The 15,833-nt window shown below is 40.4% G+C and overlaps 1 protein-coding gene across 1 annotated transcript in view; it reads right to left on the bottom strand.

The window, feature by feature from the left end:
* phactr3b (phosphatase and actin regulator 3b) overlaps positions 1-13,727 on the bottom strand; it is a 49,222-nt gene extending 35,495 nt beyond the window's left edge. The window contains exon 1 of the mRNA XM_069714888.1: positions 13,485-13,727. Within this exon, the coding sequence (XP_069570989.1) occupies positions 13,485-13,596 (112 nt within the window). The 5' untranslated portion in view covers positions 13,597-13,727. The remainder of the gene's footprint in view (positions 1-13,484) is intronic.
* Between the last annotated feature and the right edge of the window lie 2,106 nt (positions 13,728-15,833).

Here is a 15,833-nt window from a genome sequence, read left to right as displayed (position 1 = left end):
CTCAACAGCACAGCCAACAGCAGAATACAGCCTCGAAGCGTAAATGTAAAGTTCCAGCACCAATCTAAAACAGTTTCAACAAAAATAGATAATAACATTAATTATTGTAGGGATGTTGTTTAGGTTTACAGGGTTTATGCAAAAATAAATATAAAGAAATGAAATAAATTTAAATCTTTGTTGAGTGTGTTGTTACCATGCTAATATTTGCTAATTAATACCAAAAAATGCAAAGTAGCCAGCTGCGCCTGATAGGAATTTGATTAATTTTGCAGGTATTTGGACAGACATTCAAGTATTTGACAAGCCGTGATGGTGAAAAGTAGGAAAATCATCAAAGTTAATACAATTCATTCTATGTTCCTAAAAATGTTACTTCAAGACTTGTCACTAAAACCTGAAGACTGAGAATGTCAGGGGATCACATCCAATATTATCGCTAACATGGCCAAAAACATCACAGCAAGTTCACTTGAAGATATCAACCAGCTACATTAGCTCTGAAATTTACACCACTGGTGATAAAAGAAGAAGTACGCGCACAGCTCACTGTGTTTGTTAGTAATAAAGGTCTGACTACTTTGGAAACTGCTCTGTTAAACCTATTTTATAGACATTTTTTTCTTCTACTTCCATAAACTCTGCTGGCAATGGGGACTGATTATCAATTATTCAGGTGACATCTCTCAGTGTGTAAACAATGCCTTTGTGGTTTCAGATCGATCTTCTGGAGGGCCAATACATTAACAGCAGTAAGGGCTGAGTTACATCAGAGATGATAAAAGTCAGTGGCTGGGTTTCTCCTCAGGGACACACTCGCAGTAAGCAAAGAATATAAACAATGATGTATACTGCAGCCAACACGAATCTCATTCATTATTTACAAGGCTTCATTTATTATGGCTGAGGGTGGAAGCAGTGCCAAAAGGTTGTGCACACAAATTGTGACCAGTTAATAAAGGACTGACACACAACCTCAAGGTTGCCAACTTAAAGATGGAATGTGAAGCCACTACAGTAATGCACTGTTTACATTATGTCAGCAGACAGGAAATAGACTCAAATAGAAAATGAATACAAATATCAATCAAAGGCTTTTGTGGCTGGAGCCAAACAGACACATTTTTGAGGACTCACATAAATAGACCACTTTCTTAGCTAACACTTGTTGCTATAGCAGGAGACTGTCAAGTGCAATTCATGTGTTTACAGATGGCTGCATTCCACCTCCAAATGTGGCCTGAACAGATTAGAGCTCAGGGCTTCCTGAGTGTGTTTCCACCTGTACTTTTGTTGGCACTATGGTCTGATCACGGCCAGGTCGCATATGTCCAGATTGAATATAGCCAAATGGAAACAGCCTTGTATTGTAGTGTTGTGTTGGGTAGCTCACTGTCATGAATTCGACACAAAAAGAGGAATTTTGCCGCCTTTTGTGATCAAACTCTGAAACTAGGCAGTCGTGGAAAGGAGAAATATTTGTTTTTTTAATTGGTATTCTCTAAGGTCTGTGGTAGTGCCTGTTAGTGAAAAGGGGAAATCCTACAACAACCGAGGTTTGATTCTGGCTTCTGTCGAGGTGGGCCTCCAAAAAACAAGGAAATAAATTCCCTCTGGTTGTAATATGGTTCAGAGATATGAGTGAATTTGGGCTTCTATAATATAAAGTGACCATCTAACAAGAATTGCCTCGCCTCACCTAAAAGTAAAATGAGTTTTGCACTGTTTGTAACTGATTTTATGCTAAATATAAGAATCTTATTTAGGCTATGTAAATGGTAGGATTACAAGTCAAGCAGTGGGTTTAACAATAAGAATAACGTTTTAAACACATTATGACAAGTTCAAATGTCTGCCTTCAAAAAAATATCTATCCAAAGGACCTGAACTGGGACACTTAAAGGAAATACAACAGGTTTGACATCTTCCAATCAACTGTGAGAAATGATAAGATGAGATAAGATAAGATAAGATAAGATAAGATAAGATAAGATAAGATAAGATAAGATAAGATAAGATAAGATAAGATAAGATAAGATAAGACTTTATTAATCCCACAGCAGTCTTCACAGCATCTTAAAGATATAGGTAGAAAAGATGAGTATAAAAACATGCAAATACACATACAATGAAAAATAGAATAAAAGTTTTTCTAAAAATATAACAAAAAAAATGTACCTCGGTTTTGTATTACTATACTTGATTCTGAATGAAGAAAAAACAGATTGTCATTACAAGTAGGTCATACAAAGTATATTCTTTATTGCATGTTAGTGATATGTGTTTGCTGTATGAGTGTATATGTGATTATATATTCATTTATTGCCGGTCCATGACATCTATAACTCTGCTTAGAAATCACAAAAAATACACCTTACTTATAACTCCGATACTTGCGTGAGAATCCTCCAAATTGAATTAAGATTAAGAACAACAATAACAGTTGAAACATATTGAGGGGCCCAAAATGGCACGTTTAACCCTTGCGGCTGGTTATGGTCATTTTTTTCATTCACCATTAAAAAGTGCAGCTACCCTAAATGAGGTCTAAGGTGCACTTGTGTTAGCCTTCCATTTAACAATACCTTCGTGAACTCATGGGTTGATGATAACTAGATATTGCACAGTGCAATAACAAACTGTAAAAACAGTGTATGAGAGTAATGCCGCTGCTGCAGGCTGCATCTGAAATTGTATAAAACAACATGATGACACACCACTAGAATAATTGCTTCTCCATTTCGTTGGTGAATATTTGCACAATGAATGTGAAACTGTAACCATGCCTTAACTTGATTAGTGAGCCACCAGAAATCTACAATAATCTGCCAAATATGAGGTCATTGTTGTTGTGGCACTTTTGCATTTTCACTAAATGATGAGTGGTAGTTTTATGGGCTTTTTGGACGTACAGGTGTGTGTGTGTGTGTGTGTGTGTGTGTGTGTGTGTGTGTGTGTGTGTGTGTGTGTGTGTGTGTGTGTGTGTGTGTGTGTGTGTGTGTGTGTGTGTGTGTGTGTGTGTGGGAGGGGGGGGCGTATTTAACTGTTGTGAAATCACAGGGGAGATGAAATCGGAGAAACATGCTCCCCATCAGCAGTATAACCGCTCAAACCCGCAGTTATGGAGTGTCCATTTGTCGAACAATTTTGCAACAAAGCACTTTACAATTGATTGCAAACCTCAGCCGCAAAGCAAAGTCACGTTTTCAGCAGAGGGTAAGCTTCTGTGCTTCAGAGACTAGCCTCATAGTAACTGAATAAACGCCCAGTTATTGATGGCTTCACATAATGTCATGGGTTGAAAAAAGCAACTATTCATCATCAAACATTTAATGTGAAATTCTTGCATTTATTTACAGTTGTACATTAGAACTAAATAGCTGGCATTTTATAAAGAGTCCTCTGCATTAAATATAGGAAAGATGAGATACAGACAATGTAACAACCAAAGAAAACACCGATTTTTTTTTTTCAGGGGAAACCTTGTCAGGCCAGCAAATGTAAAATAATAAAAATATGGACGGCGAGAACAATGAAAATAAACACAGTATTTTTTTTTAAAAGCAAGATGTTATTATTTAAATGATGTGCCCAAAGACAAAGTCGTTACATTAACTGCTTACAAATGAACATTGAAGCAGATATTCACAGAGAATAGTCTGGGCTGTCATGTCAGACACTGAGTTACTCCACAGGCAGTAAGTGGGAGACTGATTGTGTTTTTGTGACGTCGTTGACATTTAACCCTTGAACGGGCGTTGCATTGTTGCAGTGCTGCCAAATTTCAAACATACATTTGCGTTTCTAAAACCCTGCTGCCGCTCCTTTCCAGTACTGTTCTCCTTTAAATCTGCTGAATCATTCATCAGTTGCAGCCACAGCCTTATGCAGCCTTGGAGCCAATGCAGCGTCACAGTTAAAGATGGGGGGACTGTAGCAGTGGGGAAGACACGGCTTCGACTGCGAAGAGTGCGTGAGCTGCAAACAAAATAGTCTCTGGAATTCCTCTGAAGGGGATGTTTCAAGGTTGGGTGCAGGCCAGGACTCTCAGGTCGCACTTGATGCTGCCTTTTGTTTTTTCTTTTATTGATCAACTTCCACGAATCCAAGCTGATGTATTCAGATTGGCTTTTTTTGTCTGACCAAACCCCAAAAACATTGCATTTGGAGTATTTTTTTTTATTGATAAACCCTCAAACAATTGATTTGTCAAGTTCTCTGACATACACAATATATTCTGATCTGACAACTCTACAAGCAGATGGCGATTGTCCAGTTCCCTGTACAAAACTGTTACATATGACTGTCATGTGACAAAATAATTTGGATCAGTGGACAATTTTAGGTGACCCCTTTTTTTTTTTTTTTTATCTGCTACTCCTATGGTTATGGTTTGATAAGGTTAAAGACCAATAAACTACTTGACTGTGTTCAGTAAGTGTATACACAAAAATCTGCAGTCTCTTTAGGCCTCCATTTCTATTTTAGTAGATCTATTGTGACGCATCTACAAATAACTACAGACCTAAATACAGGACTATATTGGAGCCCTGGAAGGCTCTAATTTAGTTTTAGGTACAAAGTTTTAAAATACACACCGAGTGCCATATTTATGTGGAATATTATCAAAATGGTCAACTGACTCAATAGTAGTCTTCCCCCTCCCAAATGCCTCACTAATTCACAGTATGCAGTGCTAACAACATGCATGCGAGCTGGCAGGGTAAAGTCTGTTAACCAATTCGGACATCAGTGTTGTCACATACAGCGCCTCCAAGACATCTCTACAGACCTTCCAGTTTGCAATGCATGTACGGAAGCACTTTGGAGAGAAATAGCACGTGTCTGTGTTTTGTTCTCTCTGAACAGCAAATACTTTTTGGTATTTTATGGGGTTAGCTCGGGTCACATCAGAACAATAGCTTGTTGCTGATTAGTAGTTTTATTTTTTTATATATTTTATGGCTTAATTCCAGGGGAAATTACACGTGTTCAAGACCAGCACCCACAATCAGCAGACTGATTTTTGCAGCTGTTGCCCCCACCCCTCCTCCTCCTCCTCCTCCTCCTCCTCCTTCTTTTACACTGCTGGAATATTCAAGTCCATCAGAGTGATCAGTGTCTCCAGTCCTACTCTGGGCTTAAGCGTTTGCTTTAATTACATCTGTCACGGGGAGCAAAGTATCTCTTTGTGTGATAAAGCCCTCACTAGACTGTTTCTAGTCCCCATCTCTTTGAGATTCAGTGTAGATTTTGTAAAAACAAATGACTGAAAATAACTGCCGGGGTGCTCTAAAGCCTCTACTCTCGACTCTCCTGGGCATCGAAGTGATCACATCGCAATTCTGTTTCCATTTGGCCTACAGTTCCTATCCCCTTGTTGTGGGACAAGGATGTCAAAAGGAACAGCTGCACGCTCTGGTGTGTGTTCATGTGCAACATATTGCTTTTACTCAGCTCTGAAAGGAATTAGGTCAGCACATGAAACATTCATAAAAGATGCATTACTGTATGTGTAAATGGCTGACAGCTTAAGTCAAGAAGATCCCCCCCCAAACATTCCACGCCCAGTGTCTGGGTAGATCTGTGTCTCTGCTACACACACAGCAAATTGAATTTCTTTCTTAAAATAAAGCTTATTATGGCATGACCACATCCACCATCATGAGCTTGCACTATTACTACAAACATGTGACTGCAGTTGCAGAGTATTGAACCCCTTAAGGATGGGAAACAAAAGGGTTCACATGCAGAATAACAACTATTTAAATGCATAAAGATAGTGTTGCTCAAGTGCTGTACGAATCATCGTGCACAATGAAGCATAAAAGCGAAGCTCTGTTGGGAGTGCAAACAGTGAGGTGGCTGTGGATAACGTGCAGAGCCGTACACACAAGCCACAGCCATCCATATCTTTTGAGCATATTTCACCAGGGTTGTAATCTTGACTGTAATGTCGAGCACTTGAACACCTCTTTTAAGTCCTGATATATGTGAGACATCCTTATTGTTGTTGTAAGGATCTCTGGTTGTTTTGTTTTTGGGGGAGGGGAGACCGTGTACATGCAGCGGGGAGGGGGTGGTACAGTTAGCTATTTCTGTTTGAGCTGCTGTGCAAGAGAGCTAGACTGTCTCTATATTCATTTTTTTTCTTCTTCTGTTTAGTGAAAGGAAAACCCTGCCCTGAAACAATTAAAATGTGGTATTCTTTTTTATAGTGTTTACCTCCCTTCATATCAAACGCTTCACTCTTGATTCATGAAGATGGTCAAATTACTCTAAAGCTGAAAAAAGATGAGGATGCCAGATGGCATCACCAGAAAATGTACTTTCTCAGATTTCAATTGCAAACTGAAAATCATAATGATTCCTGATATTTCAGTTTTCTAAAGCATTTATCTGTAAAGGCCCTGAACACTTCAGAGGGCTTCGCGTTTAAATGTTCATGAGTAAACATGCAACAAAAACAACAACAAAAATTACAAACAGCAACAATGACAAAATCTAGGCAATTTAGCTACTCTGCTCCATAAGGACTGAGTAGATGTAGATTGGTACGATTTTATTGACAATGAGCTATCAACGTTGTCATTCAAATGTTGTTAAATCCTGACTGGTGCAGAGAACCATGTGACCTCACCTTTAGCTAATTCAAATCAGTAAAGGAATTATAAAAAAAAAAAAAAAAAAAAGAAAACTGTTTGGCAAAAATGTGTGTGTTTATGTGGGACCCCATAACTCATTGCGAAAAGCTGAAAAAGAAAATAATAATAAAAAAGTTTTTTGGGCCCTTAAGCATTTTGGTTTGTTTGTTTTGTTTACTAGTCCCAGCTATAAAATCTGTTATATTGTGCTGTCATGTGTTATGTGAAGAGGGTTGGAGATAGTTATTACCCAGCAGAGGATTATCACCCGACTGCAGTCTTTTCTTGCGATTCATATCAACGCAGCCCTGTGTATACCTGACTTTAATTTAATTTAACTTGAATTTAATTGTAAGTATTTCTACAAATTTGCAGAACTTAATGACACGAAGAGGACTGCCTTTTACACCAACATTACTTTTATTGTATTTTTACACCTAATTTTGAGGCTGAATATCAAAAAATAGATCAATTTTGGTGCAAAAGAAAATTGATAAATATAAATGGAATTTAGTTTTCTTTACCAGGACAACATGTATTACAGCAGCTGAACAGTTCAGAGAGGTCTCCACCGAACGTAAGCAGACTCACAATGGACAATTCAAAACAAAATAATCAAAGTCAATGCACCAGAACCAGAGATGCTTTTCTTCATTAATGCCTGGTGCCTACATTTCCCACAATGCAACGCAGTCCCCAGCAGTTCAATACGTGTGTTATGCTCATAGCAGCTAATGTAACCTTGAGCCTCAAGCCCTCAGGCAGAGACGAGCAGCGGGCTACGCAGGTCAAGCGATCTCACTTAACTCCAGATTCATAGATTATTTTTTTGATTTTAAAACGTGTGGTCTTCATACCCAACCAACACGGACGCAGCCTTTAAATAGCAGGTTTCAAATATGCAGTGTTGCTTTCCAAGACCTGTAAACAGACTTTGATGTGAAGAATTGCTGGACTTCCCCTTTAAATGAGTAAATTTGAATTTTCTAAATCATTAATTTTGGATTTGATTAATTCTGTTTGGTCAATTTGGACTTGTAAACTTGAAATTCCTAACATCCTTGCCATGGCCCTGTAGCATGCATTATGAGAGTCTCCTACAGAATGCTGTTTATGTCCTCTCATCACATTGGTCGAGGGTGACGTCATGTTTTGTCCTGCCTGTCCTGCTGTGCTGCTCCCCAGGGCCCTGCAGTCAGTGGGACCCGGGGACGTCTCCGCATAGTGCGTAACGGCATGAGAGATGAGTTGGCACAAAACATGAGGTGCTTTTGAATCATCCTTTGTACCATTGAGTTTTGGCCAACTATTAAAAAAGAATCGATGCTGCACCAAAGACTCAAGGGTAAAATTCACACAACAACCTATTACTGTCTCAGTGATGCCACATGCTCATTTATAGTCCCAGATTGCAGTCACATTACTTCGGCAATGCTCCACATTAACCATGGCTATGCTGGCCATGCTAAATCCTTCATTGCTGCTTTCAGATGTTCCACTTTTGAAACAGACATGAGATCCGAAAAAACTCAGGACTTACATCGGCTCTAAAATTACCCACAGAGGGGTTGAGCAAAGTTTAATTTTCTGTGTGGAGTTTTTCGGTTTAACGACCTCTGATTGAATTTCAAAAGATTTCTAAGATGATTTCGAACACTGCCTGCACAGCATTAAGTGAGTATTCATTTAAAGACTAAATGTAATCTAACCTTGCAGTGTAGTGCTGAGTAATCCAACGTCTGTCAATTGTCACTGTATGCAGCACGACCTTGGAAAAAATATTTGTCCCTATTCTTTGTGAGATCTGGTGACTGCAGTGCTGGACTGCCGTGACAGTGACTGCTCACCTCATTTATGAAAGATCGAGCCGTCTGCCAAGTAGAGCCCTCTTGTTGCAGTTTCACCGACCGTTTCACCTTTCAACTGCTCTTGACCCCACTTGCAGCATTTTAGACCCTCACCCACTTTGTAGGTTGTTGAGATGTACTGCATTTTAATACACAGCAATATAATAATAATAATACAGCACGGATACGGTCATTAATACAGCAATATTCTTCACTCAGGATTTTTAGTGAAGACAATTCTAAGCAAATGTCTGGGAACCCCTGAATAAATTATATGTCATGCAGGATTTGGATGAGAAAAGAAATAAATGTAACCCCTGCAGCCAAACAAATTCGTCTGCCTAAATTTTTTTACATTGAACTGTGCTAGTAGCGTTTTAATTGTATGGACTGTATTTAGAAGTGGTCTGAAAACTGAAGCCAACGTTTAAGATTGCCCAGAGGGGCTGGCTCCAAAAAACTTCAGGCTCCATAGACTCCCATTCAACTTCTCTAATGAAATAACACGTCAATATTTTTTTTTCCACAAATTAATATAGTGTAAAACACTAAAATCACTCAATCAGTGTTCTGGCATTCTTTTCAGAAAATAATTCCATAATTAATGACATATTAGGCCTAAAACAGAGGTATGTTTGGGGCAGTGAGTGTCTGTTTGATTGACAGGTGTGTGGTGCAGTCAGACCTCCACTATAGATGGGTGGGTTTAGTGTCTTCGGGTTCCCGGTCAGATCCCCCACTCACTCCTTCGCAGCTCAAACAATATGGTCACTTCCGGCACCAAAAAAACAAGCTAACGATGACTGAACTGATCTTCAAAACAGCAGTCCACAAACCAATGGATGACATCACAGTTGGTTGCTGCCTGTTAGATGCAAATGAAATGCTACACAAAATTGCAATGCAAAAACAAATTCTTTAAAAATGTGCACATGATGTCGCCCTGAAGACGAAACTAAGATGTATGTTAACTCTGTAAAACCATCTAAAACTGATACTTCATACAATATCTCGAACCAAAGACTTACAAGATAAGTAGATTTGCGTCATCTCATTCTTCAGAAGAAAAGGATGGATTTAACATCATCTAGTGATGATGGTCTTGTCCTCTTTTATCACTTGACAAAAGAAGATACATTTTGGAACTTCAGCCAAACCTGCTATGATACTGTTGCCTGCTTACTACCAACTCTACTACATCAAAAAGTGAACGACATAAACTACTCAGTATTCTAATAGCCTTGTTGTGAGGCAATGCTGCTCCAGACGTTGTCCTTGAGATCATTGTTTTTATCATTTTTGTGCCCCTTGTCATATAACACCACAGGTGACTCGAGTCTTGTTAATACAGAAGCTACATGACTTTTTTGTCATTCTGAGGTAATATACATGGTATCGTTGTGTCAGAAAATGCAGTTACACAATTCACCCTTGAGGACCCTGAAGGAGGTGACATACTTTGTGCCTGAGAATCCTAATTGGCTTACAGACCTGGGGTTTATGATTTGTCTGTATTTTGGTGGTATCTCGGTGATTGAAACCTCCCGACCCTCAGCTTCATGCCAATATCACAGTGCTTTTACAGACACTGTGAGGGTGGGAAATTTGAGTATCGGTAACAAAAAAAGTCTGCAGTTAAGACTAGAATATGTCTTCAGTGTGCCCCTAATCAATGACATGGATTCCGAAAACAAAACAGGGACTTTGTGACATACCACATGGCCAAAAGCTGCAGAGACAGCTGAGCACAACAGACGTGACACTGCTCTATTGTTTTTCTTTTCCCAGTTATGCACACCTTTCATCCTGTCCCAGTGCTGTGCAGTGGCTCATGTGGCTGTAGAGACATTAAGCACATGTTCCTCGCCGAGCTAAACATGCATGCAGAAGTGAGCTGCCAGGTGCCAGGTTTGCTTTTCTCTCTGTTCAATCACAACTCTGAATATGGAATGAGACAAAGTGGCTTATATATAGGCTTCCTGATTAATAAAACATGAGGCAGCCTGATTCAAATGAAAGGAACTGTAATCTCCTCATCAGGCCCCCTCCGTCCCCTCTGACTGAATGTAAGGACTAAACCAAGGCCTATCAGTAGTTGAGAGATAGGGGCGGTGGGGTGCAGTGGTTGGAGGATGGCGGAGGAGTCCAGGGAAAAAGCCTTTGATGTAAGAGCAGCATGTCAGCTTAGTACAACAGCACTGACTTAAATAGGGAGATGAGGGGAGCAACAGAAGAGGTTCCTGCAGGCTAGAGGCAAAACCAGGGAGCGGCAGGGCAATGTCAGTCACATCTTTACTGTAGAATCCTTCTTTTTGTCAAAGTACATTTGACATACACACTTAATTGGGCATTAGAAAAAAAAATTATGTTTCATGTCATTTAAAGAAAAATTCTGTTTCACTGCGGATAACAAGACTTCTTTTTGCCATCATTTCTCTTGGTTATGATTACAAAATAGTGACTACTGAAAGGCCAACGTTGGGCCAGGATGTCAGGCAATTGGGTAGGTGCACAAAAAAGTAGGGATACACTCATTTTCTCTCATTTTCCAAAATCACACTCATCTTGACTGACAGCTGATTGTAAAAGCGGGAAACTGGAGTCATTTTGCCAAATTTTGTCAGCAGACACATTAAGTGTCCCATTGCACCTGCACTGGCTCAGTTTATCTAATGGAAGTAATGAATATTTTGCTTTCTGGCTGCTCCTGATGAAAGATTTCAAAATTTGAATGCAGCACGAGTTTCACCTTTTGGCAACAATGTTTTGGCGTATTGTTCTGCACCATCTCTCACAAAGCTAGTGATGTAACCTGTATGTGCTGAACAAGGTGGATGCTAATCAAAGGCTTCTTATGAAACCATCTCCATGTACAAAGATTTGATTTAATCCACATAACACACTGCTGTGTTCTCAGCCTCCTGACTCTAGCTGTTAAAGCAAGAGCATTGTCAGCCTGTCAGGTGAAAACTTCTGCAAAATAAGTATTCAGGTTAGATCTGTGTTCGGTGCTCTGAGTGCTTCATATGGCATCAGAATGAGCAGAATGAGAATCTGCTTTGAGAAAGCCAAATGAAGACTCAGCAAAAATTCCAATTTATTTTTCTGTTCCGGTTGCACCCATGTGCAGCAGAAAAAATACTTTACTTTCCCTTCAAAGCATCACAGTGAAAGAAGACGTCATTTTTGCATTACGTCTAGTGTATTGTGTAGCTGATTCACTGTGACATTGCCCAGCTGGGTGCCATGGTAATACCACCAGTACAGATCTGTCAGTCCTCCTTTTTCTACCCTTTAATGGATATGGTTCTTTAAGTGGCAGGATCAAAGCCGCAGTCGGGGTGCCAGGGCTAGGAAAGGGTTAGTACCGAGCAGAGGGGATGGAGGAATGGGGGAGGACGTGCGGGTTTGCACTTGCTGCATTGCCCGAGCCCTGTGTGGCTGATGCTGCACTGGAAACGTCAGGCTTTGGATGAAATCTGCCACATCGCTTCAGGGAGACAGGGTGTGGGTGAATTAGACATTAAGATTAAAATGGTAATTGGATGGCATATCACAGGACAATCCTGTAAGTGTTGCCTCAGAGTTTCACATACACCAACGCTGTTACGTAACCATAACAACCACGACAAGTGACAAGTACTGGAAACCAAGGGCATGAACACAACGATATCCACCGCTGGCAAAAGAACTTGAAGATCCTTTCTGCAGTACTGCTGTGGCCCTCATATCTAAAGATAGATGCCCCTGTGAAAGGGTCTGATGTTCAAACAGAATGTAGCATCATGCACAAGTAAAAAATAAAAATATAGTACAGTATGTAAGCCAAGAAGCCTGTATTGTATATTATACTGCAACTCCTACAGCCCTCATATATGATTCAATAACTGAGCCCCTTATTTAAACAGCTGCACCAACGATTTCTCTTCTACTCATCATTTCTCCTACTGCTGTGAAACCAGTTGAATCTGTAGCATCATCCAGGGCTGGCTTTAAGTTAAAATGAGAGATTTACCAGGGTCTCATATCAATCTACTATTGAATACCTTTCAAAACAGTAAACGCAGTAGGCTAAGGCTACTGAGCAACAGTGACCGCCTGCCCAGTGATTCCCAGTAGAAATGCCAATCCCCCTCACAAATAAACACAATTCACAGTCCAACTGGCATTTCACTTTAAATTGCTGGCTGCTTTACATCACTGAATGTAGCTACTGGAAAAAAAAAAAAAAAAAAAAACACCAGTAAAGAGAAGCAGACAGACAAACACCATGTCGGCTCACAGTAGGAGAGCCAAGCTCTGCCTTCTGCCATTTGGATCACCATGGAAACAGCCAAATACACAACCAGCGCTCTCATCAGCCTCAGCTCAACATACTGCAGTCCATGTGTGATGGCAAGTTGTACATCTTCCCATGCTGCAAACAATACTAAAATTATATTTTGCAAAACAAACTGATGGCACACAGGTTGACTTGGTTGTTTTGCACTAATGCTATCATCTGCAAGGAAACCATTCTGTTTGTCTGAGGACGTCAGTCATTTATGATATGAAGAGGAATTGGGCAATGAAGGGCTGACAGGTGCCAGTGGAAAGATGCATATAGGTCTGCAAATCTTGAGTGTTGGTAAATAAGGCTGTTAAGTGTAGTTAAGTGGTGTGACAACAGTTGAAAACATCTCACGCAGTATTGCACATGACACAAGTTCGCCTGATTCATTCAACACGTCACTGTGCATGACATTTTTATTAGGGCAATTTCACATAGAAGGCCTACAGCACAGCGGTAAGTGCATGCAGGGGGTAGTCCACGACGCACGTTCTCAATCATCCAAATTCAGCGGGATGGTCACGGATACGGGCGAACCCCGAAACCGCGGTGTGTCCCCCATCCAACCCCATACAGTCAGTGATCGAACCGCCTGCCCTCAACACCAGCTAATGAGCAGGTGACAGATGTCCAACAAGCGTTTAGGCCCCCCTCCTCTCTTACCTGCTCTGTGCGCTTCACCCAGGCGGACCTCGGTGATGCTGCTCGGGTCACTCTGAGATCTTCCCCGCTGCAGAACGCAGTCCTCGTCCATCAGCCCGTCCGATGATGCCATGGTGAAAAAGAAAGGCTAAAAGGCGAGACTGTAAGGCGTGATCACCGTCAGCCAAGGTCACTGGCATCAAGTGGAGGAGCAGATTTAATGTGGTCGAACTGCTGCAGCTGCAGCTCCTGGTCCCCGATAAGCAGCAGTGCTGGGGAAATCCATTACGCGCGCAGCATCATGCCGCCTTCACGTGATGCTCGTAAAAAAGACTTTTAAAGATCTTTAAACATACAAGACTGAAATAGGCTAAGTATAAAATATGAGCTTCAAAATCTTAAGCTCTGTGTGACAAAAACCTGCTTTTAAATAATTCCCCTATAGTTTGGTATCAACACATCCCACCAAAGACCACTTGTAATCAGCCTATAGCAATTCTATGGTGATAAACATGGGCTAATATTTCTAAACTACTACAATAATAGCTCTTATCACTGTGTTAATTTTGCAGGAAAAATTCACAAATTCCATCTGTCCCCAGAAAGCTGGATTCATTAAATATGGCATTGCATCATCAATATCTGCACACAGGCAAATCGTTTGGCTTCAATAAATCTGTGCTTTATCACAATTGTGTCACAATTCTTCTAATAAGCAAAGCTCGCCCATTTCCAGGGACTATTTTGCGCTTTGATGTGTCCTATGGGAGGTCACCTTTGAAAAGAAATATATCTTACAGTCCGTGAAAGCAGCGTTGGATCCAGGTCCGTTTGGGATTGATAGAAAATTAGGACTTTTTTTTAATGACATTGTCCCACTGGACTGAACCGTCCATTGAATGAATTATTCCTACAATCAGATGTAGGGTACTCTCTGGTCATTCAATTTACAAAGGCCTTTTTGTGATGCTACTGAATTGCAAAAGTCAGAAATGTTCAAGTCCTGCACAAAGTCGACCAGTAAAGAAAGGATCTAAAGGTGTCCTACGGAGGAACTGTATGAACAAAATGAGAGATAGCCAGTGAGGATGAAACATTTGAAGGTTAAAGGTGCCTTGTGGAACTGTTGACCACCAGTAGCAATAAGAATATGTTTATGACTGCATTCTTGCTTATATCTGGGGCACCTAGGAGGATAGAGATACATGCCTGCACACCAGTGGTGATGCAATACATAGTCCTGCATGCAGTTTCATGGAAAGAGTTGAGAGTTAGAATTAGATACGTGAGCACCTCTGTTTTCAGTTTTGTATTGAAGGGAGTAGGTTCACTTATTGGTGTGGATTGGGGTTAAGGTTAGGAAACATGCAAACTGTGTCATAGCACCCAGGATACCACCATCTACTCCTGATTCTTTGAGTCACAATGTTTCCTGCAGAGCTGCCCTCAGTGATCGGAGTCCGAACTCAGCTTGTACTTAGGACTTACAAAACAATAGCCTGGAGTTTAAAATAGCAGTTTGTCTCTTTTTTTTTTTTTCCTCTATTTTTTCAAAGACTTTGGCCAGGTTGTAAGCCAAGGTGAACATTGTCCTGTGGAGGCTAAAATGGAGGACATTTATAAATATCCTGTGCCAGTAACCAAAAAAGAATTTGGGTTAACGGGCTATAACCAGAGTTTTTGCTGTAGCACATACTGGGGTGATAAAAAGGCTTGTTTAATCTGGTTCCCCTGTGCACCATCAAGCTGCTTTCAATTGTGTACAGAAACACAATCATTTCTGTTGCTTTTGGAATAAAATATTACCATGAGTCATGCATAATTAGAATGAGAGTTATGTCTTCATTCTCAGCAGGAATCGCATTACTGGGTGTTTGGCTCCACATAGGTTGTGTCTTGAGACCACTTCTGTTTGTTGTTTTCAGACAAAAACTGCAAGGTGTGAGTGTCCTGTGGCAGCCCCGGACGTTTCATTGCCCTCTGTGAACTCTCATTCTTAACTGAACTTTTGATACTGAAAAAGAAAATCCTAAAAGAAGATTATAAACCAAGATGTGAAACCATAAGCATATGAATGGATTTTTATCGGCAATGTACGAGGGTATCACTGTGCCTGCGTATGACTCCCTGACTGTCGGAGTAAGATGGAATTTGAGGTCAACATGTAGACTGTTCTGGCTCCAGCAGTAATGAGGACGCTTTACAGGACTGTATTAGCAAAGCTGTTAATTTACCATAAGGATAGTGACCAAACAAATGTTGGGGTGTGAACCTCCTGTATGCGTCATCTCGTAATTATAATCATGTTTTGCTTGCTTTAGGCTATTTTTTAATAAATTGCTTAAACTGTTACCTATGGACAAGCTTGGC

Source organism: Brachyistius frenatus, unplaced genomic scaffold (genome assembly GCF_029030835.1).
Source record: "Brachyistius frenatus isolate BFR_SWC_R1_liver_20210118 unplaced genomic scaffold, ASM2903083v1 Contig_4, whole genome shotgun sequence".
NCBI lineage: Eukaryota > Metazoa > Chordata > Actinopteri > Embiotocidae > Brachyistius > Brachyistius frenatus.
This window is presented reverse-complemented; position numbering and strand designations above follow the sequence as displayed.